Genomic DNA, 25,651 nt, shown 5'->3' with positions numbered 1-25,651 from the left:
CACTGTAACACTCTCTCACACTGAATAAAAGAAAAGTAAGAAAATGTGTGACAACTCTGTCTACTCTTTTACATACCTTAAAAACAAAAAGTATAAATATCAATACGATTGGCTAATTTAATTTAATTCAATTTAAAAGTACAGCTTTTGATATTTCCTCTTGGATGTTTTCCATCCTCCTGGCTGGATATCCATTTGAAATTGAGTCCTTAGAGTTTTGTGCTGCTGTGCATGTCCTGAAATCAGAAATCAAGTAATTTAGTTAAAATGAACATGATCATATTGATCAGGTTCTTCAATATGGGCGTAAGTGACATTTTGTTTGGATTGGTCAATGCTGATGAGCAGATTTTACTAACTAATATGTTACAACCTGTACTAAAAGGGCAATTTACACCTTTATCTGCCTTTAGTTAGTATTTTACAGTTGAAAATCAACACTGTCCAAATACAGTGTGACCTGATCGTACTCACCATTGACGACTCGTGTTTGGGAAACGATGATGTCCCACGCTGCTCCAGGCAGAAGAGCACAGCATCATGAACCGAGGTGAAAAGATGTCTCTTTGTTATCGTGTCGGAGAAGAAGTCACCGAGCTCTAACTGCTCCACCACACAGGCTGAGGAATAAAGGTTTTACACTTAGCAACCTACAAAGATGATAAATCCTCATAAAGTGCAGCCTGAAAGAAGTGAGGAGGTGTTCAGTTACCCTGACAACCAGCCACGTAGATATCCACATCAATCTCACTGAAGTCCTGGAAAATCTGTTAATATAATACAATAATTAGATGTTAGTTTTGTATTATCAATAATTTAATTGTATGTCAAAAGCTGGTGCCTGCAGGCATTGTCCATCCCTCCAACCTGCCATCCATTATCTATACCATTTATCCTTTGAGGGTCAATCACAAGGTGGGGGGGCTGCAGCCAATCCTAGCTGACACTGGGTGAGAGGTGGGATCCACCCTGGACAGGTCGCCAGCGTAATGCAGAGCCAAGATACAGACACAACTAACCATTCACTCTCACATTCAGACCTACAGTCAATTTAGAGTCTCCAGTTACCCTGACCCCAATCTGCATGTCTTTGGACTGTGGGAGGAAGCACGTGTAACTGGAGAAAACCCACACAGACACAGGGAGAACATGCAAAGTGCACACAGAAAGACCTCAGCCTGCAGACTTTGTGTTAAAGGTCTGTAGAGAGGACCCGCCCCCGATGTAAATATAAAGTATTTATATATGGAGGGCCCATTATAGGTTAAAGAATTTAGATGAAACACACCCGTGAGAACATTACTTCCTGAGGCCTCTCCCCTTAAAACTCCAAAGACAACCTGTGTATGTTGTCCATGAGTCTCAAATCAAACTCACACTATTTATTAATGGGGTTTGACACCTGAATCAAATGAAAGTACGAGGGCTTTCATTTAATATCTCAAACAAGTTGTAATATGGGGACATTTTGGTCAAAGGATATTTTTTCATGTTCACACTCACATTTGTGATAGCCTTGATAGCCACCGTGTCAATGAAGTTGGCTGTGGAGAGGTCGAGAATGATGGAGTGAATGTCCCAGGTCCACTTGCCCAGAGAACCGAGAGAGACCCGCTCCAGGTCCCGGCTCAGTGTGTCCTCGCTGCTGGAGCCCAGAGTGGTGGTGTCGCCGTCCTGCAGCTCAGACATCCAACTCAGACTTGTGCTGTCGGGAACTCCTCCCTTCAGGTACTCCCATCTATTGGGGCTGTCTGGCAACCGGGGAGAGGCTGGGACGACAAACACGGTCCCGTTCTCTTTCTTCGTCCAGGTATCGTCTTTGTCTCCTGTTTCCAACCACTCGTCCTCCACAGAGAACACCTCAATAGCAGGCACCTGTTTATCTTCCTTCTGTGCTCGTCTCTGAGGGGAAAATAGCAAAAGAAGTGATCTTTAAACACTTTGTAGACTTTTTGTGATTTTGGCCATTGATTACCAATATTTTGTTGTACTGAATATAACAAGATTTCTGAAGTAATTTTCTCATAACAACTGGGTTAAGTGACCCATGGGCCCAAACAAGTTATAAAAGGCCTTTGAATTTCTCAGTAATTCCAGTAATCCATGTTCCTGTAGTGACGTTATACACTTCCTGTACATCACCTCTCTCTCGGCCTGCCTCTTGGCCCGTCTCTCAGCTCTTCTTTCTCTACGTCTCTGTTTGGCCTCCTGCCTCTTCTTATAGATAAGCATGTCGCTAATGTTGATTCCACTCTGAATACGTATAAGAAAGAAAAGCAAAACATCACCATCGTATATAAATATATTGCAAAAAAGAGAAGAACTTGTATAAAGAATAATTTTTTGAATTTAAAATGAGAAGAGATAAATTCAAACAACACATTTTAACACAAAATGTATAAAAATAAACCAAGACACTCTTACTGTGGGAACATTTAATATCCGTTATTAGTGAGGCTAAAATATAGTAAAGAGTAAAAGAAACTAAAACAAAAATGTAATAATTCAAAATACAAAACATTTTATTTTGGTTTCAGCCTCTAATAATAATTCACTGAAAATCTTTGGGGTTTGAATTGTCGCATAGATGAAACAAGAAAAATCAAATTCACCACTTTGTAATATTTCGTTTTATGATAGATAATAAAAAGATAATTCTCAGATTACTCAACAAAGAAAATAATGAAGTCCCCCCCCCACCCTATCGTTCCAGATCTGAGCATTTAAGAGAAGTCAGGAGAACAAACCTTTTCTTTCAGAGCCTCGAGGTAGAGCGCAGCATTCGCAAAATATACTGTGGCAGAGGAGCGGAATATAGTGACACCTGGAATCTCTCTCGCCTGTCAAATAGACAAACATCTTTAGCCTTTGTTGCAGTCAGTGTGTACAAAAAAAGTTTCATTGTTTGACTTTTCCATCTTTGTGTTGTACCTCTCCGTGCGTCTCTATATCCAAGTACAGTTCTGTGCCGGCAACATTTCCCAGAACAGAGTATGTTGGCCTGAGAATTGAAGAGAAAAAGAAAATAGTCATAATCTCTGGATGTCTGTACAGCATATAGTTTAATCTGGTTATCACAATATGACCCAGATACTGCAGAGAGAAGTATACAGATGAGTCTTACAACTGCGTCCTGAAGATGACCGTCAGCATGGTAAAGATGAGGGACACTGCCAGACCCACGTCCATGTTGAGGAGCAGTGTTGCCACCCAAGTGACCAACCACACCATCTGAGTGAAGCAGCAACACGACACGTCTCATTTAACACAACAATGAAAAGTAGACAAGAGTAGTTACACTTCTGCAGACACAACAGCAGAGTCTGTCACATTTTTTACTTCATTAAACTACGTAATATATAATTTCTCCTCTCACCAGATCAATCTTGCTGCGCCTCCACAGTGTGACGATGTCAGAGTGCTGCTTGAACATGCCCTTCAGATTAACAAAGACAATCACAGCGAGGACAGCCTGAAACGAGCACAGCCAATCAAAATCAAGTAAGTCAATCAAACATATGTTCAAATTTGAACAGTAATGACATGCAGTACTGCAGTCGAACCTTTGGCAGCTCCTGGAACAGCGATCCAAGTTTCAGTATGGTCACCAACACAATCAGAGATGAGGCTATGCCAGCCATCTGCGAGAACACACAGGGTTGTTTGTGAGTTTATTTATTTGTGTTCAACAGGCAGGTTCACATACTATTATTGTTGAGCAGAGATGGATTCCACACATTGTTTGGGAACAACTTGACTATGTATACATTTCCATCCTTTTGTGTATCTGATTGACTGAAATTGATTTGGTGTATTGTTTAGATAATAAATAGATTTGGTGAATTGCTGCCTAATCGATTATTGAAGCTAAACATTTTAGTATATATTCTCTCTGTATAATGACAATTATAATATATAGAAGGAGAATCCATATTATTAATAGAGCATTTTAAACAATGCTAAAAGAAATTGTACATAGGTTCAAAAAACAAAAAGCAAATAAAAGCAAATAATTTATATTATAAAATTGTAAAATCACACATTCAATAAGCCATTGTTATATTATTCATGCGTAATAATTTCCTCTTTACACCACCTCAGTTGACCTTTACTGATGCTCCCTCACCTGTGTTTTTCCTCCTGTGGTCTCTTGGATGAGACTACGAGACATAGAGGCGCAGACTGAGTAGCACTGAAAGAAGCCTCCCACTGTGTTACTGAGGCCCAGCGCCACCAGCTCCTGAGGCAGAGCGGGGGACAGGGAAATGAACAGGGAAATACAAAATATTAAAATGATAGCACGTTCATGGTATGAGTATAATTCCTGAGATAAAAGGTCTGAATTCTGACTCACCTGGTTACTATCCACCTTGTATCCGTGTTTCAGTGCAAATGTTTTTCCAAGTGAAATAGATATGGCATACCCAACAATGGCCAGTGCTAAAGCATCACCCATGACGTCACGGAAGATACTGAAATCTGGAACACTGGGGGGACTTAAACTGCCAAACAAGAAGAGGACCAGTAAATCAGATCAGATAGTACCAACCAAGATGAGAATATGAGCACAAATATGATCATAATTAATGAACAGTGTAAAAAATATAAATAATAGATCAATATGAAGCTATAAAAAGCCAAATGCTTGCTCTGGTAAACAAGGGAGAGTTGATTGGCACAGTTGAAGTTAGTTGGGCCAATTAGCTCTCCCTGGACAGAAAAGGCAGCAGGAGAGCCGCCACAAAGAGACACATGAGGAAGAAGAAACAAGAGAGACACATGTACAGAACAGATCTGAGCTGCTGGCCAATTTATATTTAGCTTAATTTATATTTTCTCATTTGTTAAAGAACAAAATCATGTTGAAAAGTGAGACCCTGGTGTTATCGTCCTTCGCTACACTTACCCACTAGGAATTTCTCCAACAACTGAAACTGTGTAGTTCATTCTCAAGTGGGAATAGTGTGATATCAGTGTTGCTGCTGCAATCTAAAGCAAACACAGAAAACACAGAGAACACAAACATACATAAAAAGCCATATGCTCCATTTCAAATCTGCAATCATTAAGAAACTGGTCAATCATACTAGAGATCTGGACCTAATAATTAGCCATTTTTGCTGTGAAGTGCACAAATGCAGAGGCCCCGTTGCTACCGCTGATTCAGCTGCTTTTCAGCACTGCAGCATCAGCATCGGCACTGAGGTGAAAACATAACGTGAAGCCAGAAAAGAGTGTCCGCGTGTTGACTCACTGTTATAAGCTCCATTGGGACAGGCACTGGCAGTTTTCCGCTGAGGAAGGAGTTGAGTTCCTTGGCTGCGATTAGACACACCATGGACACGACACTGACCACCAGGGTGGGAAGATGACTCTTCGGCAGCAAGCTGCAAACATCTTTCAGAGTCTGAAAATAGAGAAAGATGAAGGAGCAAGCGAGTTAAGACTTGCCGATGCACTCATAAAAACACACAGGCTAAGCTGCACACAGCTTTGTAATCGTTTGTCTACAATACCAAAACTTGACCCATTGTTCCTCACCTTGTTCAATGCTGGTTAGTATTGCATATGTGGATCTTATTTTGCACTACCACAATAAAAGGCTACTGTAGCAGATAACATAGAAGCTCTTACTCCTAGATGGATACTGGGTTTAAACAAAACATTATTTAGGTATAGGCTTTGAAATAAACTGGGTTTTCTGCCTCATCCTGCCCTGAATGTTATTTGTCTGGTCATTTTCTGTGTATTTTTGAATCAGTGCAAATAATTAAATTCCAAAAATAAACAGTTTCTCACACAATAAATAGTTCTCCACAGATCCCTGAAGTATTCTGATCACAACCAGCCAAACTCTTTGAACAGACAATGCAATGGGATCAGTATACTCACATACACCAGTGACAGCGGACCATGAAACCGTTTCGGTGAAACGCCAAAGACGTACTTCAGTTGTGCCACCACGGCATGGCCTGCAGCTGCTGTTGTGTACGCTCGCACCAGAGGCTCCGACAAGTATGTCGCCACAAATCCAAACTTTACCAAACCCAGTAACACCTAAACACACACAGCCATTAATGCACATGTGAGTTTGGATGTACCAACAAAGCAGAACATTGTTACTTCTGTAGGATGCTGTGTTAATACCTGAATCAGTCCTGCTATGACAGTGGTGGCAGCCGCCACCTGCACCCTGTATGAGTCCCGGGCAGTGATGTCCACGTCTGCAGTGGAGTTTGTTCCATTCTTCATGAAGAAATTCTCATCTGGAGCAAGTCTTTCTGTCACGCTACCCACCATGATGCTGATCATGGTGAATGTACCTTGTCACAACAGCAACACATGTTATAACAGATGTTGTAATCGCCATTGCATATTAGTCTCATTCTCTACTTACCAATGGAAATATGACGTGATGTTCCAAAGAAGAAGTAGATTAATGTTGGATAGAGGGACGAGTAGAGGCCAAATACAGGAGGTAAGGAAGCCAACAACGAATATGCCATACCTGTGGAAAACAAGTCTTTCTCAGTAAACAGTTATTTTTCAAGATATACAGTACTAGTTTTACTGGAAAATTCAGACTTTGACTCTCTCCACACAGATTGTGAATGCTTGTACAAAGAGGCATTGGAATAAAGTCCAAATTACACATTAGGTTCTTGTTATATATGAGACAGAACTGAAGTTTTCCAGTAATTTTGTTGATATCTTCTAAAACGTGATGTCATACCTTGAGGCAGGTGCATTATGCCCACACTGATGCCAGAGATGAGGTCTGGCATGCCGGAGTCCCAGACTGAGTATTTGGGCAGCCAGGACAACACAGGCAAGATGCTCAGCACGCTTCTTTTCAGTTTGGGTACTGAACATCTGGAAAGGATTTGAAAACACTTACTGAGGTGATCAAGTAGCTCCGAGCAGACAAAGCCAAGAGGTGTTCTTTACCTTAAGGAGTCTTTAAGTCGTTCGGTTAGAGGAGGGCGTGTTTCAGAGAGAGTTTTTCTTTGTGTTATCTCCTCCAGTCTCTGCTGGTCCAACACTTCCCTCTCCACTCTGTATTTCCCATACCTACGTTCAGAATCCATTGAGCTGTCTCTGTCTAACTCTGGGCTAAATTTACTGCAAATGGCTCATCAACCTGTCCACCACATGCATATGCTTCAGCTCAACTCAGGGCCAGCAGCAGCAGAACAATGTCAGCGGGGCCTGAGAATCTTGTCTGGCCACAAGACAGCTGACTCCAGGTCTGCAGGGGTCCAGAGGTGAGCAAATTACTTAAACCGTAATTTCACCTGACCCTCCCTCCCACCAACCCTGTCTTCGGACCCTGGATACTGCCCCACCCCTTTTTCCAACCCCCTTACTTTAAAAATGTTGGAACAGAGATATGACAAACAAAACATTGACGAATACATTTTGTAAAATTGTCCACATTATTACAATTTATAAACTGATCAAACCCTGTAGGGCTTAAGATCTTCTGTTGTATATCACATTATCTTGTTTATTATTTGTTTATAGACTATGTCAATGACGGTGGTTTGGTGCAGATTAACTTGACTTTACTGTGTCGCCGGAACATCCTGCTATGAACTGGGCAGTTTTTCTTTGTAAAGCAAGTGTTCCATTGTTTCAGCTTCAGGGCAGATGGGACAGTTTTGGTGGGGACAAAGCAGCTCCATTCGACAACTGCCCGCACTGCAAGTCCACCAACAGAAACTAGCCACATTGTGTCTCTTTTATTTTCTGATATGCTTAACTACTTACATATTTTATTCATTTGAGGGTCACTGGAGTTGGGGTGTGGTTGGGTGTTAAGCTGTGTGGCTGAAAGTTTGTTTCTTAAACCACCTCCTCTGTTAAGTGATGCTTTTACCAGGTTGCCAAGACGGCTTTTTCACTCTTATTGCAAACCAACTATCTTCTCTGGCTTCAAGTACCATTCTCAAAAGTGAACGAGTCCTAGCTCTCCTGGGCTGTGCTTGTTTCCCCGATGTATAGGTCTGGAGTAATCTTGTTGCATTACCCTGCATAAACCAAATTGTTCAGTTTGGGTATGGGACTTATTATGAGACTTATTAAGAGACTCCCGTAACCAGAGATGTTTTTGTCTGTCACATGGGCAATATTAATTTCTGCCTGTGTAATTCATGGCTAATGTGCAATCCATTTCACTGTGCATATTCTCACACTGTGTGTTATTTCTATGCCATTTGTATTTTTATATGTTTTTATATTTCCTTTAAGTTTTGCAACTTTAATTACTATTATTCTACTGACACCTTTTTTTTGGACTCTGCTCTTTGCTGCTGTAACATTGCCAATTCCCCCGTGTCAGGACTAACAGAGAATAATATTTTCTTATCTCTTGTCACAAGAACAACCGTACATCATGTGGCCTAATGGTTAACTATGCGGTCAGGATGTCGTGGACAGTGGCACGACAACGACCGGAGGAAGCACAGGAGGCAATTATCATCTTAAAGAGGAGAAAGATTAACTGTGCTGAATGTCAGTTGTATGTTTGACATCAGAGTTTCCATCCTCTCTGCTTTTTCCATTTACTGGCAGAACTAAAGTTAACGAACCATGATATTTCACCTCAAGATCAAATTACACCGGTCAACTGAGTCAGAAGTTTTTCTTTCTCAAGGTTTCGCCGCATACAAGAGTACAGTTCAGAAAGTTGAATATAAACATTTGCAAACTTTATTGCTTTGGATTCAGCAGTCTCAGGAACAGGTATGTTAAAGATTAAACATTAGAAAAGTGATGTCCTTTAGACCATGTGCGCTCGCAGTGTACACTGGGCCTTTAACGGGGTGAAATATGAATCCCAGCTGGTTGCTTCATTCCAGGGCTGCAAACCAGGAGTGACGCAAACAAACTATGGTGGAAAATTATCCAAAACTAAGTACACAATTAACCCATAGGACTGAAATTATAAAAAGTCATAGTAATTCACAGTATTACAACATCACTGCAGAAAAACCTACTCAATCCAGATCACTCAAACCCTGCTGACCCACTTACTCCACGACACTGCCTATTTTGGGGTTAGCGGCTCAGAGGGCTGCAGCGGTGGAGGGGCTACCTATCTTTGTCTCAGCCACTCACTGACCCCTCGACAAACAAATTCGGCAACAACACCGACACACGTTGCACGATGAAAAACATGGATCTCTACTGGTGTTTTTAGACTAAAGATAACAGGAGATAAGAGGCGCTGGCAACTTTGGTAAGAGGAGCAACAAGGAGCCGCTGTACTGCATGATCACTAACTTGTTCATAGACGATTGTGTCATCTTGCTTTATATAGTACTAACCAGGAATGTTCATCAGAATGCCAGCTGTTACATATGCTCATGAAAATGACAAAATGTTTGTTGTTGCTGCAGGCATCAACAAGATTCTTTATTTATTTACTCTTGATGGTCAGAATATTTGAAGTTGGATGAACTGCTAATAGATCTCAAATAGTTATTGCTTATCTTCTACATATGTTTTGTTTTCAATTATCATAAGATTAGGAGGCTAATTGAAAGCCAACCGTAAATATTTCTCAACAGTTTTGGTATCGCAAACCAATTTCGCATTACTTAACAATTATTGACATATGGCTCAATATAAGAGCCCGAACAATATGGATTTTTTGGGGGCCGATGCTGATTTTACAAACCAAAAAATGTAAGATAGCAATATATATATATATAAATATATTTAAACAATAATTGACACAGATTCCCATGATGACATAATCGAAAACCCTTATCATGGTTTAACCGTAAACTTAATTATTACTATAAAAAAGAAAACACAAATACAACCATATAGAGCTCGGATTAGGAAAATAGACATGCTTTACATAAATGCCCATCCTTTCTGCATAGTTTATTCTGTAAAATATATTCTGTCGATATATCACTCAGGCTCTACTTGATTTTGTTTGCTTTGTTTTTCAGACACAAACTCTTGACTACTTGTCAATTAGTGCATAACTTTTAAATATTATTATTATTGCAAGAAAGTTGGAGCAAAATGGATCTTACAACCAAACATGGAGTGGTCCTGCTGGAGCAGTTGAGGAGGATGAGGGAGTCTGAGCATCTGACGGATGTGGTGCTGGTCGCTGAGGGCATCAGCTTCCCCTGTCACAGAGTGGTGCTGTCCGCCTTCAGCCCTTACTTCCGTGTTATGTTCACGTGCGGCCTTCGTGAGTGCAACAACAGAGAAATATTCCTTCGTGACACCCCCGCAGACAGCCTGGCTCTTCTCTTGAACTACATGTACTGCTCCGACCTTCCTCTTACTAACTCCAATGTTCAAGGCATCTCCATTGCAGCTTTTCTCCTGCAGATGGACGACGTCTTCACACGCTGCCAGCAGCACATGACCGAGAACATGGATGCCTCCAACTGCCTTGGTGTCTTTTATTTTGCCCGGGACCTCGGTGCAGAGGAACTGGCCGACCAGGCTCAGCGCTTCCTGAGGCAGAACTTTGTCCAAGTCTGCCAGAATGAGGAGGTCCTGGAGCTGGAGGCTCATCAGCTGGGGAAGCTCCTGAGTTCTGATGACCTCAACGTTTCTGGAGAAGAGACCATCCTGGACGTGGTCCTTCACTGGGTCAAACACAGCACACTGACAGATAGAGAGGTTCGTAGTTGGCACCTTCCAGAGCTTCTGAGGAAGGTTCGCTTACCCCTGATAAGCCCCGACTATCTAAGGGAGGCGTTGAAGAGAAACACAGCCCTGCTGGCTGATGCTGAATGTCTACAGATTGTGAACGAGGCCTTAGAGGCCACGGCGATGCATCCCTCAGCTGCACCGCGTAAACTGAAGCTGCGGTACGGCATGGAGACTACAGACCTGCTGCTCTGTGTCGGTAATGACGGTGGTGGGATTCGGTCAAGATATGGCAACTATGCCGAGCGCAGCTTTTGCTATGCCCCATCCACGGGCCGAACCTATTACATCACCTCACCTCGCTATGGAGAGGCTCTGGGGTACGTGTGCGCTGGGGTTGTAACTAAAGGAAATGACATTATCGTGGCGGGGGAGGTAGGTGTTCGCAGGATGGCCCGGCAGAAGGTCATGAATGTTGAAATCTACAGGTAAGATGAATATGAATTAATCAATATGACAGTTCTGCGTTTGCTGGCCTCACACAGACGTTACTATCCGTTGTGTTGGGTTGAAGGTACAAAGTCGAAGCCCAAGGAAGCTGGGAGCGCCTGACATCTGCAGAGTACCGGGATTCTTATGCCCTGGGGTCACTGGATGACACGCTGTACCTGGTGGGTGGGCAGATGAGGCTGAAGAACCAGTTCCTCATCACCAACTGTGTGGAGCGATGGTCTCTGCAGGGCGGACCCTGGCGGAGCGCAGCGCCACTGCCTCTACCTCTGGCCTTTCACAGCCTGGTCAGGATGAAAGATCGCCTCTACGTGATCGGTGGTCGGAGCCCACAGGTGACGTGATGTAAAAACACCTTTACATATGTGTGAATTATTCAAAAACCTGCATTCAGCTGTGTGTAACAATATACAGAGTTAGTACACTGTTAGCAAGTGACTCTTCTCTGACTGCAGCTGCTCTTCTTTGTCGTCCCCTCCCTCCCCTTCAACCATCCAGTCATACCGGACGGATGATGAGCCGGACCGTCTTAGTAACTGCCTTCTGGAGTATGACCCAAACACAAACAAGTGGACAGAACTGGCTCCCATGAGATACTCTAAGTACCGCTGCAGTGCTGTGGAACTCAATGGTGACATTTTTGTGATGGGTAAGATTCTTCTTTGTAGTAACTCACATTTATTAGTTCAGACATATTCAATTTTTTTCATTTAATCATGTTGTAGTACATGCACAAACATGGTATGACCATGCACCTGTATAGGAGGCATTGGCTGCGAAGGTGTGGACCGTGGCCAATCACGCCACTGCCTTGATGCTGTGGAGATCTACAACGCAGATGGAGATTATTGGAGAGATGGACCCCCTCTCCCATGTGCACAACTCGCCCTGCGCACCAATGCCTGTAATGCTGGAGTGGTGGGAGGCAAGATTTATGTGTGTGGCTATTACAAAGGAGCAGGTGAATGAAATGAAAAAAAATCAATATCTATTGACATTTTTTAAACTGATTTTTGAAGTCAGTGTAATTCTCCAACTGTGTCTTCACCACCCTCAGATCGTCATGATGATATAACAAAGGAAATTTTGGAGCTGGACCCATGTGAAAAACGGTGGAGTGTGGTGGCTCGGCAAGTGCTGATGCACGACAACTATGACGTCTGCCTTGTGGCAAATCTCAACCCAAGGGGACTCATGGCCCCTTCTGCAGACTTGGTGAAACTGTGACATCCCTGTCACATCCGATCAAAGTCTGTTTGTTAGAATTAGTGAAGGATATTAATTATTAATCATTAATGCACTTATCGCTGGGCCAAAGGCAGAGAAGTAGAAAAAGTCTGCATGAAAGAGGAAGTTGATGATTTGCACGTTTGCTGAATGAGAATAGCAATTTAGTTTTATAAATACTGTTTTCATTGTTTTTTATATTGAGGCCCTTTTCCCAGTAGATGTTTAGTCACAGGAGTAAATGTTTACCTGGGACATATAAACTGAGCAGAGCCATTTTTAATGCTATCAGACACGTCTGTTGTGAAAAAGGTCTGTTGTGTTGGGTCTGTAGAGAAGATTGAAAACCTATAACCTGCAGCCTCGTATTTCATAGCTGAAACATTATTAGCAACACCAGTAGGTGGTTTCCTTCACTATTAAACAGGCTCGCATTATGATTAGACTTATGAACTTGTTTCCAACAAATTAAACCAAAACACTGTCAACAGTTTTAAAGAGTGAATAGAAGAGCTTTAATAACTTAATTGATTTTGACAGACTAAGTACGTGTATACAAATATATTTTATATAGTTTTCCCCGATATATATATATACTGTTTAACAATTTCTTCCGTTTTTTTTGTGTTTTAGGTAAGCTTGCCATGGCAAAAAAACTGTTAAAAACTGCGAATAAATGAAGCATTGTTGTTGAGGTATGAACAGACTATTCTGTACACTTTTTATTTGTTATAAAAGTTTTGAACTTATGCAATCTTTTACACAACAAAGTGAAATAACTAGATGTTAGAAGAACAGCCGAACATGAAGCAAGTTATTGTACTTCCACTTCTACAACACACCGTATCTTTACCTGTGCCAAGTTCAAACATCAGTTACATTGTAGATGAAATTCCAAAAGAATAAGTATTTCTTTGCCAAACGTTTCAGGTCCTTTATATTTTAAAGTCAACAGTATGAGTAATGCATAAGTTATATATGTTTTTTAAGTAGGCAAAGAAACTTAACTGTTACCTGCAACATTTGTGTTTGTAAGTAGACAAATTTATGTATCACTGAATTCATTCTTCAAACTCAGAATCCATAAATAACTGAACACAGCCACAATAATAATAAATATAATAGTATACAAATAAATCACTTTTTTGTCTCCAGAAATGGGAACACAAACGCTACAATGCCATGAATCTTTAACTCATCCTCTAAAAGCCAAAATCAGAACTACAGTCTATGTCAAACAACTGCCAGAAGCCTTTCCCTGGGATCGCTGTCTTGGTCTCATCTGACTTCTCTAAGATGGGTTTGATTCCTGCCAGGCACGCAGAGCTGTTGCTGTCCTGAGACCAGCAGCTGAGGGGGGTGAGGAGACACCCTGCAGCTTTACTGGACCTTGTCTCCCGGCAGAGCACTGATAGACATTCTGTGTTGTCCTGGCTGGTTTTCCTCTTCAGATCACAGCGCTTACTGCGGGGGGCTAAAAGATTCTGCACTTTCTTGCAGTTTATCAAAGATGGACTGTTTTCCTCAGAGACTTTGCGTTTACTCCTCTGTGAGAGTGTCTGTGCTTTCTTTGTGCGCTTCCTTTGGCTTCTGGATTTCCTCTTTCCAATGCTGCAGCTGCGATCCTGAGGGGGAGCTTCAGCCTGTTTGTGTTCCAGGTTGTTTTCCGGTGTGCACGTGAGTGCTGTGCCTTCGAGCTCTTTGTTCTGAAGGATGCTGGAGGCCGACTGTTCCAGTTCCGGTAAGGTCTGGATGCTCCTGTCCATCACTCTCTGAGGGCCGGGTTTGGCTGAATGCTCAGAGGCAAGGGTGCTGAGCAGCTTCAGGGCCTCTGCAAGCAAGTTCTGCTCTCTCTCCTGCTCCTCTCTCAAACTCTCAAGACTACTCTTCAAGATTTGCAGATTTGAACCAAGTTCTGCTGTGGTGTCTGCACTCTAAAGGAAAAAATAAACAGGTGTCATGATCACTGATCAGAAACATTCATCAACAACCACATTTTATTTGAAATTGTAAGTCTCCTAACACCAAAACATGCTATTCACCTCTTTCACACTTTCCTCCAACTTTGTCATCACCTCGTTGTGAGAGTTCAATTTAGTTACCAGAATCTCAGAATACTGGGAAATGTCGTTCTGAAGAACAATCATATTATTGTGCACTGGGATGAAATGATAAAAACAAGAAAAATGAGACAATAAATTAAAACATTTATGGAACCAGATAGTATAAAAAAAAGATTTTTGGGCAAAGGCCACCACCTACTGGTGGAAAGCTTATTGCCTTGCTTACAGACTTTTTACTAAATTACTTGGAGATGCACCAATGCAGAGTGTAACTTTATATTAATACATATCAGTTCTTTGTGAAACTTACAAATTGATGCAAAGTTGTCAAAATTTTCAAGAACTGTTTGGACCACAGCCATATTTCTCTCTGTGCCAGCGACTAGTTGTTGGATCTGAAAAAATATCGCAGCTTTATTTTATCATATACCATCACAGAGGAGAAAATCAGATTACTATCATCACTTACATTGTTGTGAGTTTCTCTTGTAAGTTGACTTTCTTTGACTAAAAGTTCGCTGTTGAAAAGATTAACAGGTGATTAGGGCCATTGTGTCTGTCAACTCTTACCTGCTTTTATATAATTTCATCCAAATGAACTGAATTTGAACACTACAACTTATTACAACTTAATGAATCCCAAAAGTACCTGACATTATTTTCTTTGGCCTTTTTTCTTTCTTCTTCAAATTTATCCAGTATTCCTAAAGCTCTGGTTTTACCCTTCGCATCTCCAAACAGAAGAGGTTTTGTGTGATAAGTGCTCGCAAACTTTGGGTCACTCGCCTATACAGATAAAAAAAAAAGATGTAACAAGGCATTAAACAGACGGAACAAATTTGTTGTTATCTGAGAGATTATTAACAAAACTGTAACACTAGCGGTCTCATAATTAGATTTACATTTTCTTCATATAAAAAGACCTATTAGATTCACACTGACAAACAAGCTTTACAAGGATTGTAAAGTGGAATTATCAATACTACATGGCAACAATAATCAAGTTCTGCCATTACGTGGCTCTTCGATCTGCACAATTACGCACAAAGGCCTGATACAACCAGGGATAATGACAGTGAAAGATACCTCAGTATAATAAACAGAAAAATCTCTCATTAGATGCACTGTTGTTGCCTAGCTAACAGCATGTTTTGTGTTGCTGTTGAAATGCTGGTCGCAGTTTTTACTCTTTAGGGATTTACAAAATATGGTCTTTCAACAAATATACAAGTGATTACAGTATTTCACCAGTGGGTCTGTGTTCCTCATGCTTCACCTTGAAAAACCTACAAGATGAAGCCGATAAATCTCACCTCTTGTGAACTGGACGACAAATTTATTTCCTGAGACATGCTCTGAGAATTGTCGGGCCACAGTTGAGACCCGAAGAACAGCTGCGATTCTGTAAAGCTGGAGTAGCCACTGGTCGACACGTTCCTGTTCATCGTTTTCTCCCCGCAAGGTTTGACACGTGAAGAAAACACAAAGACATCAATGATTTGTGCAGCAAAACAAAATCACATGTAGAAATATGGTCAGTGAGGAAAACATTGTTGTTTTATTCTTATCTATTAATGTGCCAGTTATTTTCTTGGTCATCAGTTCACTATTTCGCCTGTCAATAGTTTTTTAAACATGAAAAAAGCCTGGTTTAACGAATGACAGCTATTTAAACAACTAGTTCAGTTTTGATTATGTCCAAAACTCAAATATAACTCAAATATAACCCCAATATTGTCACATCTGAGAAAACGAAGATTTAAATTACATTTGAGAAGCAAGAACCAGGTTATATTTGCAAGGAAAAATTACTGAAACAATAAATCAATTATCAAAATAGCTGCAGATAAATTAACTTTTGATCAGCTTATCTACTAAAGGAGTCTTTATGTATAACATGACACTTTGATCCGATTTTAGTCCAGGTAAAAAATCCTCATCCAGTGTTTATCCACAATAGATGATTGTTAACAGGTTAAAGTTTTTAAGTGAGCTAACCACCTGGTTCCAGCAGGAATACTCAGCATTTCTTTTATGTTCATGATATGATTCATAAATGTCGGTCACCTGTTTGTAAAGAGAACATGTTAGCAGCAGTTTTTAAAAAGGTGTGTCTTTAACAAAGCAGCTGTCAAGTGGGCTAGCTTAGTTAGCATTAGCCTAGTGTAGAAACAGCGTTTTTGGCTAGCTGAGGCTGATTAGCATTTATTATCAATTTTAAAGTTAGGTTAGAGTTAACAATATTTTCACAGCTTTACCAACATCTTGTCATAATAACTTTAGTGATATAAAGTGGTTATCTTGGGTGAAATCAGGTATAAATGTGACTCACAGCAGGAAAGACGCAGCGAGAGTTCAAATCTCCCGCCATTCATCCGTCCAGGCTGCGTTCAAGTACCGTAGGAAGAGTCCAAACTGCGATTTCTTAGAACTACATTAAAAGACGAACAAACACTGCCTTCGGTTTTTGTTCTCGAGTGTTATGTTTATATCTGTCACGTGCTCCATGCCCATATCAACATGTATTAATTTAGACTCAATTTATGAGCTTTATTACTATATTTCTACCCAGGTAGGAATAGTTCGGTTTATCATTGTGCTCTTGAACGCATGACACACCTGTGAAGTAGCTCTGTGTTGAAGAGAAAAAGGGAAATTGAATTTCATCACTTTATTGGAACGATGATAAAGTTGTATTTGATCATTAGAGATTAAATGCCAGGATTATTCCAGTGTGAGACAACAGAGAAGTAATGAACACAGGTGAGTGGTGCGTCAGTATGGCCACAGACACTGTAAATACTATAGTGTAAAAGTATAAAAGTATTTAATGTATTGAGTCACATTTCTACTGGGTGGACTACATTGACCGAGTGGGCCCAAGTGAACGGTGGTCGAAGAGATCAATGCACTGTAAATAAAAAAAATCATGCACATAGGACAAACATGTTGCAAAGCAAGAAAATATCTTTATCAATTTGACAACATGTGCGCTGCATAAATGCTTTTATTTACAAAATGAACTTTTTTAATAATCAATGCTGCATTTTTATCATGTATGTCAGTGTTTCCCAGTGTGCGTCGGTCATGGAGGTTGTATAAATGGTTTCTTTTAGCAAATTATCAAAAATAAAATGAAGAGATATTCAAATCTGTCTAATAGGTTATGCTTTGGATATGATATATGTGTGAATAGAAGATAGGGCTGCACGATTATGGTCACGCAAAAGAACGCGTTCATTGAACACATTCACTTTTATGAGAACGATGAACTGAACACAACTCAATGACAAATACTGAATTTGAACAGTGAACACGTTCATATTGTAGCGTCCTCGCGTATAGACAACAGGAAACCTCTCTTTATGTGTAACTTTGTTAAAGTCCAGCGAACACGACACACTTCTTGTTCGTAACTCCAACACTCCTATCATCCACCACTGTATTCTTCACTCCCCTTCCTCATTCACCCTTGATACGCCAACTCATCAGCAAATGAGAGCCTGCCATCCCACAAAACCCTACAGCCATTGGCCTAGAATTGTCACGTGCCCCGCCCCTACCTGTTCACTAAGGGTTAGGGTTTGGACATTTCAAAACTTTCTCATCAGGAGAGACGCTGTCTAAATCAAATGCTTTCACCATGTCGTTGCTCAGTGCCCGTAAAATGTCCTCGATGTAGCCTAACTGAAACCAACTAACTCGACTTCGCACTACGTTACCCATCACTCATGGCACACATGTGCAGACCAATCAAGAAAACACTTGGAAAACACTTTTCCAAGTGTTTTCTTCTCTGGCCAGTGTATCGGCTCCGAAGCGTAGTTGGGAGCTCAGCTCACTGCAATGTTGGCAAGATTTAAAATTAATCTAAGATTCCAGATTCATTCACTAGACTGGCACTCAGTAGAGCTCAACAGAGCCGTATAGGTTCATCTCTGATCCATGCAGCAACAAGTTGTGTGGTTATTGGTCCAGCAGTTTATTACATAAACCTGTTGACTGACAAATCAGAGATGAAAACATAACCACCTTAGCAGAGGTAATAAAACCGGTCGCTGGTTATCTTGGCTCGCTGTCTTGCCGGTAACCAGCCGTCCGGACTGCTCCGTAAATAAGGAGGAAGAGATGTTTCTTTACTTGGAATGAGGCCACTTTTTTTCTCGGATATACAGCAGGAGCAACACTCGCATCACCTCCAGTTGGTCCGTCACTTCTCGTTATACACACATAAACACACTGTTAGCGTCTTTTCCCACAATACCCTGGTGCACTACGTCACACAGTACAAACTTTCCTTAAAGGGGCAGGCCATACCTGCGACACAACCGCTCTCGGTCTCATACACAGATGCTAAGAGAAAGCAGAGAGGGATTTTTACACACTGTCTGATACAGATTCCGACAGTAAAGGCAAGGGTTAGTGATGGATAAGGTTTTCTTTAACAAGTTAAGACTTTCATTCTCACTTTCCACCTTAAAACTATGACATGAACTGAACTATGAAACAGTTCAGAATTTAAATGGTGAACTATGAACGTGAACTATTCATGTTTACTTGTGTGAACTGAACTTTGAACTAGTTCATGAGAGGTGTGGACTTGCACAACACTGCACAGTGGTCATCATGGTTATTTTCATCAATATGGATACCCCCCCTCATACATCCGCCCCTGTCAATGACGCATGACAACAGCAGTTGGGGTTTTATTTTGAAAACCGTACCCGGAAGTTTACGGGCTAAATGCGAGTGGCAGCGAGCTGCAGGATTTTCTGTGCGCGTCCTGCACCGAAGTGTTCATGAGCAACCTGCCAATCAACACCAGTGACTGTCCGTCCACACAACCGCGACGGAGCAGAGCTGACGGAGAAGAACCCCGGAGCCAGGAGCACTTCGCTCGGGCCACAGTCTGGTGTTTTGTGCGGTGAGTTAACTTTTTGTGTGTGTCTACATCCACCACGACGTGCAGGTGCTCTGTGTATGTCTGTGCACACGGTCGATCGTGTGTAGAGAGGGAGACACAGATTTGCCCACTTGTCTTTGGAACGCTGACATGGTCACGCTGTAACTTCCTGGTGACAGGTGCTAGCTAGCTAACTGTGTGGGGGTGCTATCACCTGGCTGACGTTAGCACAACTCGAAGCTTTCCCTGACACATTAGCTGTGCTGCTGCCTGACGCATTCAAATAAGGATGGAGCCTTAAAGGACGAATGTCTGAAAGTTAGTTCACTGACCAGTGCTTGTAAAACCACTTTAGTTGAAGACTGTCACCTCCAGCTGCTGATGTTTGTGATGAGAAAGAAACTAGTGAATCCACATTCAAGTAGATTTATTATACATACAAATAAATAGTTCTGTTTACTAATATCGTTTTTGAATTCCTCGCTTTGAAAAATGTAAACACGTTTTCCACTCTTTGTATTTATAATTGGAGATGTCTCAAATGTCTTAAAGATGTCTGAACTATAGACTGTATATTAAGATGGAGGAAATGACAACTCCCCAAAAGTGATCACCTGCTGGCTACCTGCGATAAACGTCATAAACCCCAGCCTCTCCCATATTAGTGGATGGGAGATGGACCAAACTGAAAAGTACATGTTTTAATGTTATCCTACTGATTTATGTTCAAGTTTGTTTGTTTTTTTAAGTAATTTAGGTTTTGATTTATTATTTTACGCAATTAAAAACAGGGTGAAACACCATGATTGACAGCTGAGACTAACTCGCCATTGGTTGAGCCAAAGTCTTGACTGGAAATCGATAGCGTGGCTACATCCCATGATAGTTACTGTGCAGATATCGGCTCCAAATGCTAAAATGGCGGTTCATGTTGGATTAATGAGATATAATATCTGTTCTATTATGTGACTAATCAAAGTGATTTATTTATTTCTTCTAGTCTGTTCGGTCCCCAAGGCTTCAAAAATGGCTCTGTCATTTCTTTTGGTCTTGGCTGCGACTGTGATCCTTATCAGACCTGAGACGCCTTTAACTAAGGTAAGAAGATTGATGTTACTCAGCCAAAAGGTCGGTGTGTGTTCCTATTCAAGTTGCACTCATTTGATAATGTGTGAGTGCTGCTGTGTTTACAGGCCTTACATCAGAACTCACTTGAGTGCTGCAATGAGAAACTGAGAGGGAACAACTCGTGTTCGAACGACACTCATTGTGAACCCGGTAATGTGGACGTTTTATACCACTATCAAACAGCTCTGAGGGAGGTTGTCAGCTCTATGCAGAAGAGCCTGGACCTTTAACCATCAATTATATTAACAATTTGAGATTAGTGGGTAAACAAAGGTCCCCCTAGTCATTTTAGAGTCTATAATATATTAATACACTGGTCATTGAAAAACCTCTGATCATAGAGGAGCACATTCCCTTATTTGTTGTTTTGATGATGATGAAGAGCACAGTCTAACACATTGGTTCTCCATGTGTTCAATTGGGTTTAGATCTTGTGATTTTAAAGACCATGATTCAAGGTACATAATTCATGTCATCATCATACTCATCAGACTATTCAGTGATGGGAGGGATTGTAATCCATAACCATTATTAGCAATGACATGTTTTTTCATTTAACACCAGTAAATAATGAATATTTTCTTCTTTTGAATTCTTCAGGCTGCTTCCTGCGTGTCCTTGAGAACAGCAACACTGTTTGTATCATATGTGACTCCACATCCGTGGACCTTGAAAACATAACAGTGTGCAGCTACAGTAAGGACGGCAGACTATCCACTCACCGAATAGAAAATCGTACTGTTTTTAATTTACACCTTTCCTTTCCACTCTAGACTACACAATGGAGCGGAAGAATCACACAACTGTAACCACTGTCATTCCTAAAATTGGTAAGATATCACGTCCACAGTCATTGCAGACTGATTTAAAATTGTTCATTATATTAATAATATTACTTAACTGGTACTGTGTCTTTTATTCGAAAAAAACCTGTGGATTTAGGTTAACGGATCAGTGTATTTTAGAAGCTAATATAAAGCTCAAAAAACAAAATGTTTATGATGATATAATAATGTCTTCAGGAGCTAATAACTAATCATCTTCTGTTTCCTGTTTTCTTTTGTGTCTTTGAGCAGGAGGGCCAGGCGTGGCAGCGTCTCTTCTCCTGGGAACACTGTTGATCAGCCTGTTCCTTATCTTGTCCGTTGCCTCCTTCTTCTACCTCAAACGCTCCAACCGACTTCCAGGCATCTTTTACCGTCGCAACAAAGGTAAGTGCACAAACCTGAAGTACACGCTCCACAGATACTGCTGAGCAAGCATGCGCATTACGTAGTGGGCTATGTTATACTATACAATACAGCATGGATGTGCCTGTAAACATGGAAACAATGTTATTGCTTTGCCTCAGTCATGCGTAACATTATTTTGTCACGTTTACAGCCTTCATTTTCCAACCAAGTGAGACAGTAAGTCAATTTTACTGTTTGTGCATAGCTAATGACACAAGATTACAATCAGAGATTTGTGTAGAGAATTGTCATTAGTAATACAAAGAAATCAATTGCCACAAGGTAATCGGTATTTTTGTCTTTCTTCCAGGCTGTCATGATTCCGTCCTCTTCAGGTGAGATAAGTAGTCTTACTTTTTAAACTACCTCTTTGATCCTGCTAAACAGGTTATAGTAATGTTTCAGGTTAGTGAGTAATGCATACAAGTCTAAAGTCTAAACCAAGGACTATTTGGCAGTGTTGGTAAGAAGTGTTGCATTTTTGAGGATTGTATTAACAGGATTATAATTAGAGACTTGATTTTGGGTATAAAAGTTGTTCTCAAAGCAGCACTATCTAACTTTTACTGAGCAACGGCGCCCCCCTGCAGCTACATGTGGAGAAGACTATCTCTGCCTGTGTAATTCCACTCACTAAACTGAAACTGTGGATAATCCTCATGATCCCCAGCTTTCTGAACCAGAAGAGATACCAAACAAAACACCAAACTCTGTTCAGAATTCTTCATATTTAAAAGTTTCCTCACTGAATATTAGATACAAACTCTGGTTTTTATTGACTTCTAAGTGTTTTTAATGGACTCACAGTTCAGCATTATTCTTGAACTGGCTGGGGCTGATTCAGGTAATTTAGGCTGCGACCTTCAGTCAGTCACACACCTCTCACAAGAGATCGTGGCCAACTCACCAAAGTTACATAGAGCAAGAACAGGGCCTCAGGATAAGGATTGTTTTTATTGTAAAAGCACAAAGTATAATGGAGTTAACTCAAATGTTGCCTCTTCTCATTTTCTCACACTTTATATGTTTTTGTTTCTTTTCTTTTGAAGTGAGAAAACCAAGATACGTCAGAAGGGAGCGTCCCTCTGGGACATCAACATTGAAAAGTACCACCATACCCACCACGTCCACAACTCAAGTCTATAATGTGTAGGAGGGGGGTGGCAGTGTTGGTTCAGGTAGGAGAGAAACCTCAGGAAAGATTTTCTTCTCAAGGGTGTAGAAATACAAGGTGGCCAAATTTAACTGTAACTGCAGGCGGTGCGTCTTGCTGACACAGCATCTCGTTGACTGGATCATATTATATTGATATTAACTAAAACATCCCAGTATAAATAATTTCTGTATTTCTCCGTTAATGTGAAGCATCGCAGTTCAGTTTGTATTTTCCCCCTCATGCAGCCCTGTTGTGATGAACAGACTCATCATCACTCAGGATCACTCCCTGGTTTTTCAGTCTAAACACTTAGATGAAGCAGTATCTGTGGACCCGTCTGTTAAAGCATTGATGCGACATTAAGGGGAGCATGTGTTCCCTAGTCACGCTTTAGATAATAGGATTGATACCAGTCTGAGACCTGTATGGGTAAATATGAGGGTAAAGTTTGTAGCTATTGGGCTCAGCATAAAGACTGGAAACAGCTTGCCAGGATCTGTCCATCCCTGATGACCAGCACCTCCAAAGCTCACTAAGAAACACGATTAAAACTGCAGAAGTGGAAAAACAACACTTAGGGGGAGTCATGCTCCAGACTATTTCTTCTCTGTGATTGGTTTCCAAGGGCACTTTCTGTTGTGTGTGGATCAAACAAAGAAGATTGACTGTGCTTAATAAGTGAACTTTAAAGGTGATGAAGATGGATTGTGTTTTCTTTGGACAGAGCCACACTCTCTGCTTCCAGTCTTTGTCTGAATCTAAGCTACATCTCCTGGCTGCAGCCTGACTTTGCACTGACAGACTTGAGACTGGTATCGTGCTGGTCACCTTGGTTATTGTTTTAAGTGACAGGGTTCATAAATACACTGATCAGTTTGCTTTAGAGGAATCAAACAAGCAACCAAGTTAAGTAACAGTAACGCTAATCTTTTAGAGAAACTAACAGCCCAGTGACATTTATTGGAAGCTTGTTATTTCTTAGTTTTTTGTGTCATATTTATTTGCATTTTGTAACAGTGCACTGAATTTTACTGATTAGACCAAGATAATGAATTGTGTCTGATGTAAGAATACTTCTGGTGGACCGGGACATTGTAGGGAGAGTTACTGTGGCCGCTGTTTTGATAATTGCTCAATTGACTTTGTATTATTATTGTGGTTTATGAATTTGCTATTTCTGTGATCTCAAGCAAGTTGAATGTATTTTACACGGATAACAAATCCTGCATCACAATTACATGGATTATTTCCTACGTTCCATTTACTACACACACCATAGGAAGTTCTAGCATCCTGCAAAAAACCTTTTAAATATAAATTATTATTCCATAAAGTAAAGTCTCTCATAACTTAAATTTTTAAATCAATCTGCACTTTATTCGCCTGAGGTCATCAGCTAAAGTAAGACCTTGTGTTTTAATGGAGACACATTATGTTTTGTTAATATCCACTGGTTGGTTTATTATATATATATTTTTTGTGTATGAAAAGGTTCTGCAAAGGTAAAGGGAGCTCCCCCCTACTCCTGAAGCTCCTGAAACAGTTTGTCAGTCTGGCCGATACTTTCAGGGAGTCGTGATTTCAGGTCATGTGACATTGTGATGCCATGTAGCATCATGATGCCCCACATTTGCGTAATGCCATTGGTTAGTCTGGCACGCCCCTTAACAAATCCAACATTGTGCTGGAGGCGGTTAACCAATCACTACAGAGTGTGCCAGCTGGCCAATCAGAGCAGACTGGGCTTTATCGACACCCCCTTAAAGAGACAGGAGCTCAAACCAAGTGTTTCAGACAGAGGCTGAAAAGAGGAACTGTGGATCTGAGCACGTAAACCTTTTCAGGTAATAAATCAAATTAAAATGATGAACCTGAATATGAGCATAATATGTCTCCTTTAAAATAATAAAATCTAAAATAATTTGTCACCGGGTGTGATGAGATTGTATTGTTGTGTGACTGGCAGCATTCCTGTTGCATTGTGAAATCTACTTGACTACTATTACCTTTGCCAAACATTCTCTGAAGAAGCTGGCTTGTACTGTGTGCCATTACTGTGATACTGTGCCATTCTAAGCTTTATACGCAGCCGGGAAACATTCAGTCACGACGTGTTGAACAAATGGTTATTTGAATAATATCCAGTGGCCTTTACTGTGCACAATTCAGAAACCAATGCTAGTTATCCAAGTTTTATTTGCTACGTGGTATTTTATTTAATATATTTTTATATATTGCCAACACTGAGGCCATAAAAAATTAATTTCCATTTTCAGTACATTCTTGAGCAATCTGAAGTATGCCAGTGAAAAGGCATTTCCTGATTATTCCCCTTTTTGCTTCGCATTTTGTGTTGTTTGATGTTGTACAGGCAACCATAAGCTGAAGACATGTATATATTGTTTCATACAAATGATGCATTGTTTTTGTAATAATGTATATATTCTTGTTTCAATGCCATAAAGAATGTTCTGCAGAAATAAAGCACTTTTAACTGTTTGCCTCAGTTCAGGTTTATAAACTGACAGAGTCCTATTTATTTTAAGCGGAACTAATTATAACAAAATATTGTTCAAAGACAAGTTTGATAAATTATTTTTCAGGTTCCTGAGTTATAGTGTTGATTCTTTTTTAAATCTCTCCATCGATTACTGAGTAGATTGATTACTACAAGATTGGCAAATAAACTAATCAGGAAGGAAAACACTTCATTTATCTTGATTATTAAGTTATTACGTGTAAAGGTAATAGATGTCTTTATTTTAACTTCAGTTCCCTTCATCCAAACAAAAGAAAACATTAAAAT

At 40.6% G+C, this 25,651-nt stretch overlaps 4 protein-coding genes across 5 annotated transcripts; 2 read left to right on the top strand and 2 right to left on the bottom strand.

Annotated features, from left to right (window-relative positions):
- Positions 1–95: 95 nt before the first annotated feature.
- Positions 96–7,218, bottom strand: slc26a6l (solute carrier family 26 member 6, like). The gene is made up of 19 exons (XM_062403466.1): positions 6,949–7,218; positions 6,734–6,873; positions 6,398–6,508; positions 6,148–6,323; positions 5,893–6,057; positions 5,255–5,407; positions 4,907–4,989; positions 4,355–4,502; positions 4,127–4,240; positions 3,564–3,641; positions 3,377–3,472; positions 3,125–3,231; positions 2,932–3,001; positions 2,748–2,840; positions 2,143–2,253; positions 1,504–1,902; positions 713–767; positions 475–620; positions 96–236 (listed from the first exon to the last, which is right to left on the bottom strand). Exons 1-19 carry the CDS (start codon positions 7,086–7,088, stop codon positions 210–212), a joined length of 2,412 nt encoding a protein of 803 aa, XP_062259450.1. The 5' UTR covers positions 7,089–7,218; the 3' UTR covers positions 96–209.
- Positions 7,219–9,094: 1,876 nt separating this feature from the next.
- Positions 9,095–13,054, top strand: kbtbd12 (kelch repeat and BTB (POZ) domain containing 12). Its single transcript, XM_062403444.1, has 6 exons — positions 9,095–9,241; positions 9,966–11,114; positions 11,201–11,471; positions 11,635–11,785; positions 11,900–12,097; positions 12,194–13,054. Exons 2-6 carry the CDS (start codon positions 10,042–10,044, stop codon positions 12,361–12,363), a joined length of 1,863 nt encoding a protein of 620 aa, XP_062259428.1. The 5' UTR covers positions 9,095–9,241; positions 9,966–10,041; the 3' UTR covers positions 12,364–13,054.
- A 324-nt stretch (positions 13,055–13,378) lies between these two features.
- On the bottom strand, positions 13,379–14,515 carry LOC133967793 (uncharacterized). The gene is made up of 2 exons (XM_062403454.1): positions 14,406–14,515; positions 13,379–14,297 (listed from the first exon to the last, which is right to left on the bottom strand). The coding sequence occupies exons 1-2, from the start codon at positions 14,508–14,510 to the stop codon at positions 13,566–13,568; spliced, it is 837 nt and encodes a 278-aa protein (XP_062259438.1). The 5' UTR covers positions 14,511–14,515; the 3' UTR covers positions 13,379–13,565.
- A 4,669-nt stretch (positions 14,516–19,184) lies between these two features.
- c2h1orf159 (chromosome 2 C1orf159 homolog) lies at positions 19,185–25,344 on the top strand. Of its 2 annotated transcripts, XM_062403425.1 has the most exons (9): positions 19,185–19,350; positions 20,330–20,427; positions 20,523–20,607; positions 21,058–21,153; positions 21,231–21,287; positions 21,534–21,668; positions 21,841–21,866; positions 22,000–22,024; positions 22,739–25,344. In XM_062403425.1, exons 2-9 carry the CDS (start codon positions 20,356–20,358, stop codon positions 22,840–22,842), a joined length of 600 nt encoding a protein of 199 aa, XP_062259409.1. In that variant the 5' UTR covers positions 19,185–19,350; positions 20,330–20,355; the 3' UTR covers positions 22,843–25,344. The 2 variants fall into 2 exon arrangements, with proteins under 2 accessions (XP_062259409.1, XP_062259417.1); XM_062403433.1 differs by lacking the exon at positions 21,841–21,866.
- The last annotated feature ends 307 nt before the right edge of the window (positions 25,345–25,651 follow it).

This window comes from Platichthys flesus, chromosome 2 (genome assembly GCF_949316205.1).
Source record: "Platichthys flesus chromosome 2, fPlaFle2.1, whole genome shotgun sequence".
NCBI lineage: Eukaryota > Metazoa > Chordata > Actinopteri > Pleuronectiformes > Pleuronectidae > Platichthys > Platichthys flesus.
This window is presented reverse-complemented; position numbering and strand designations above follow the sequence as displayed.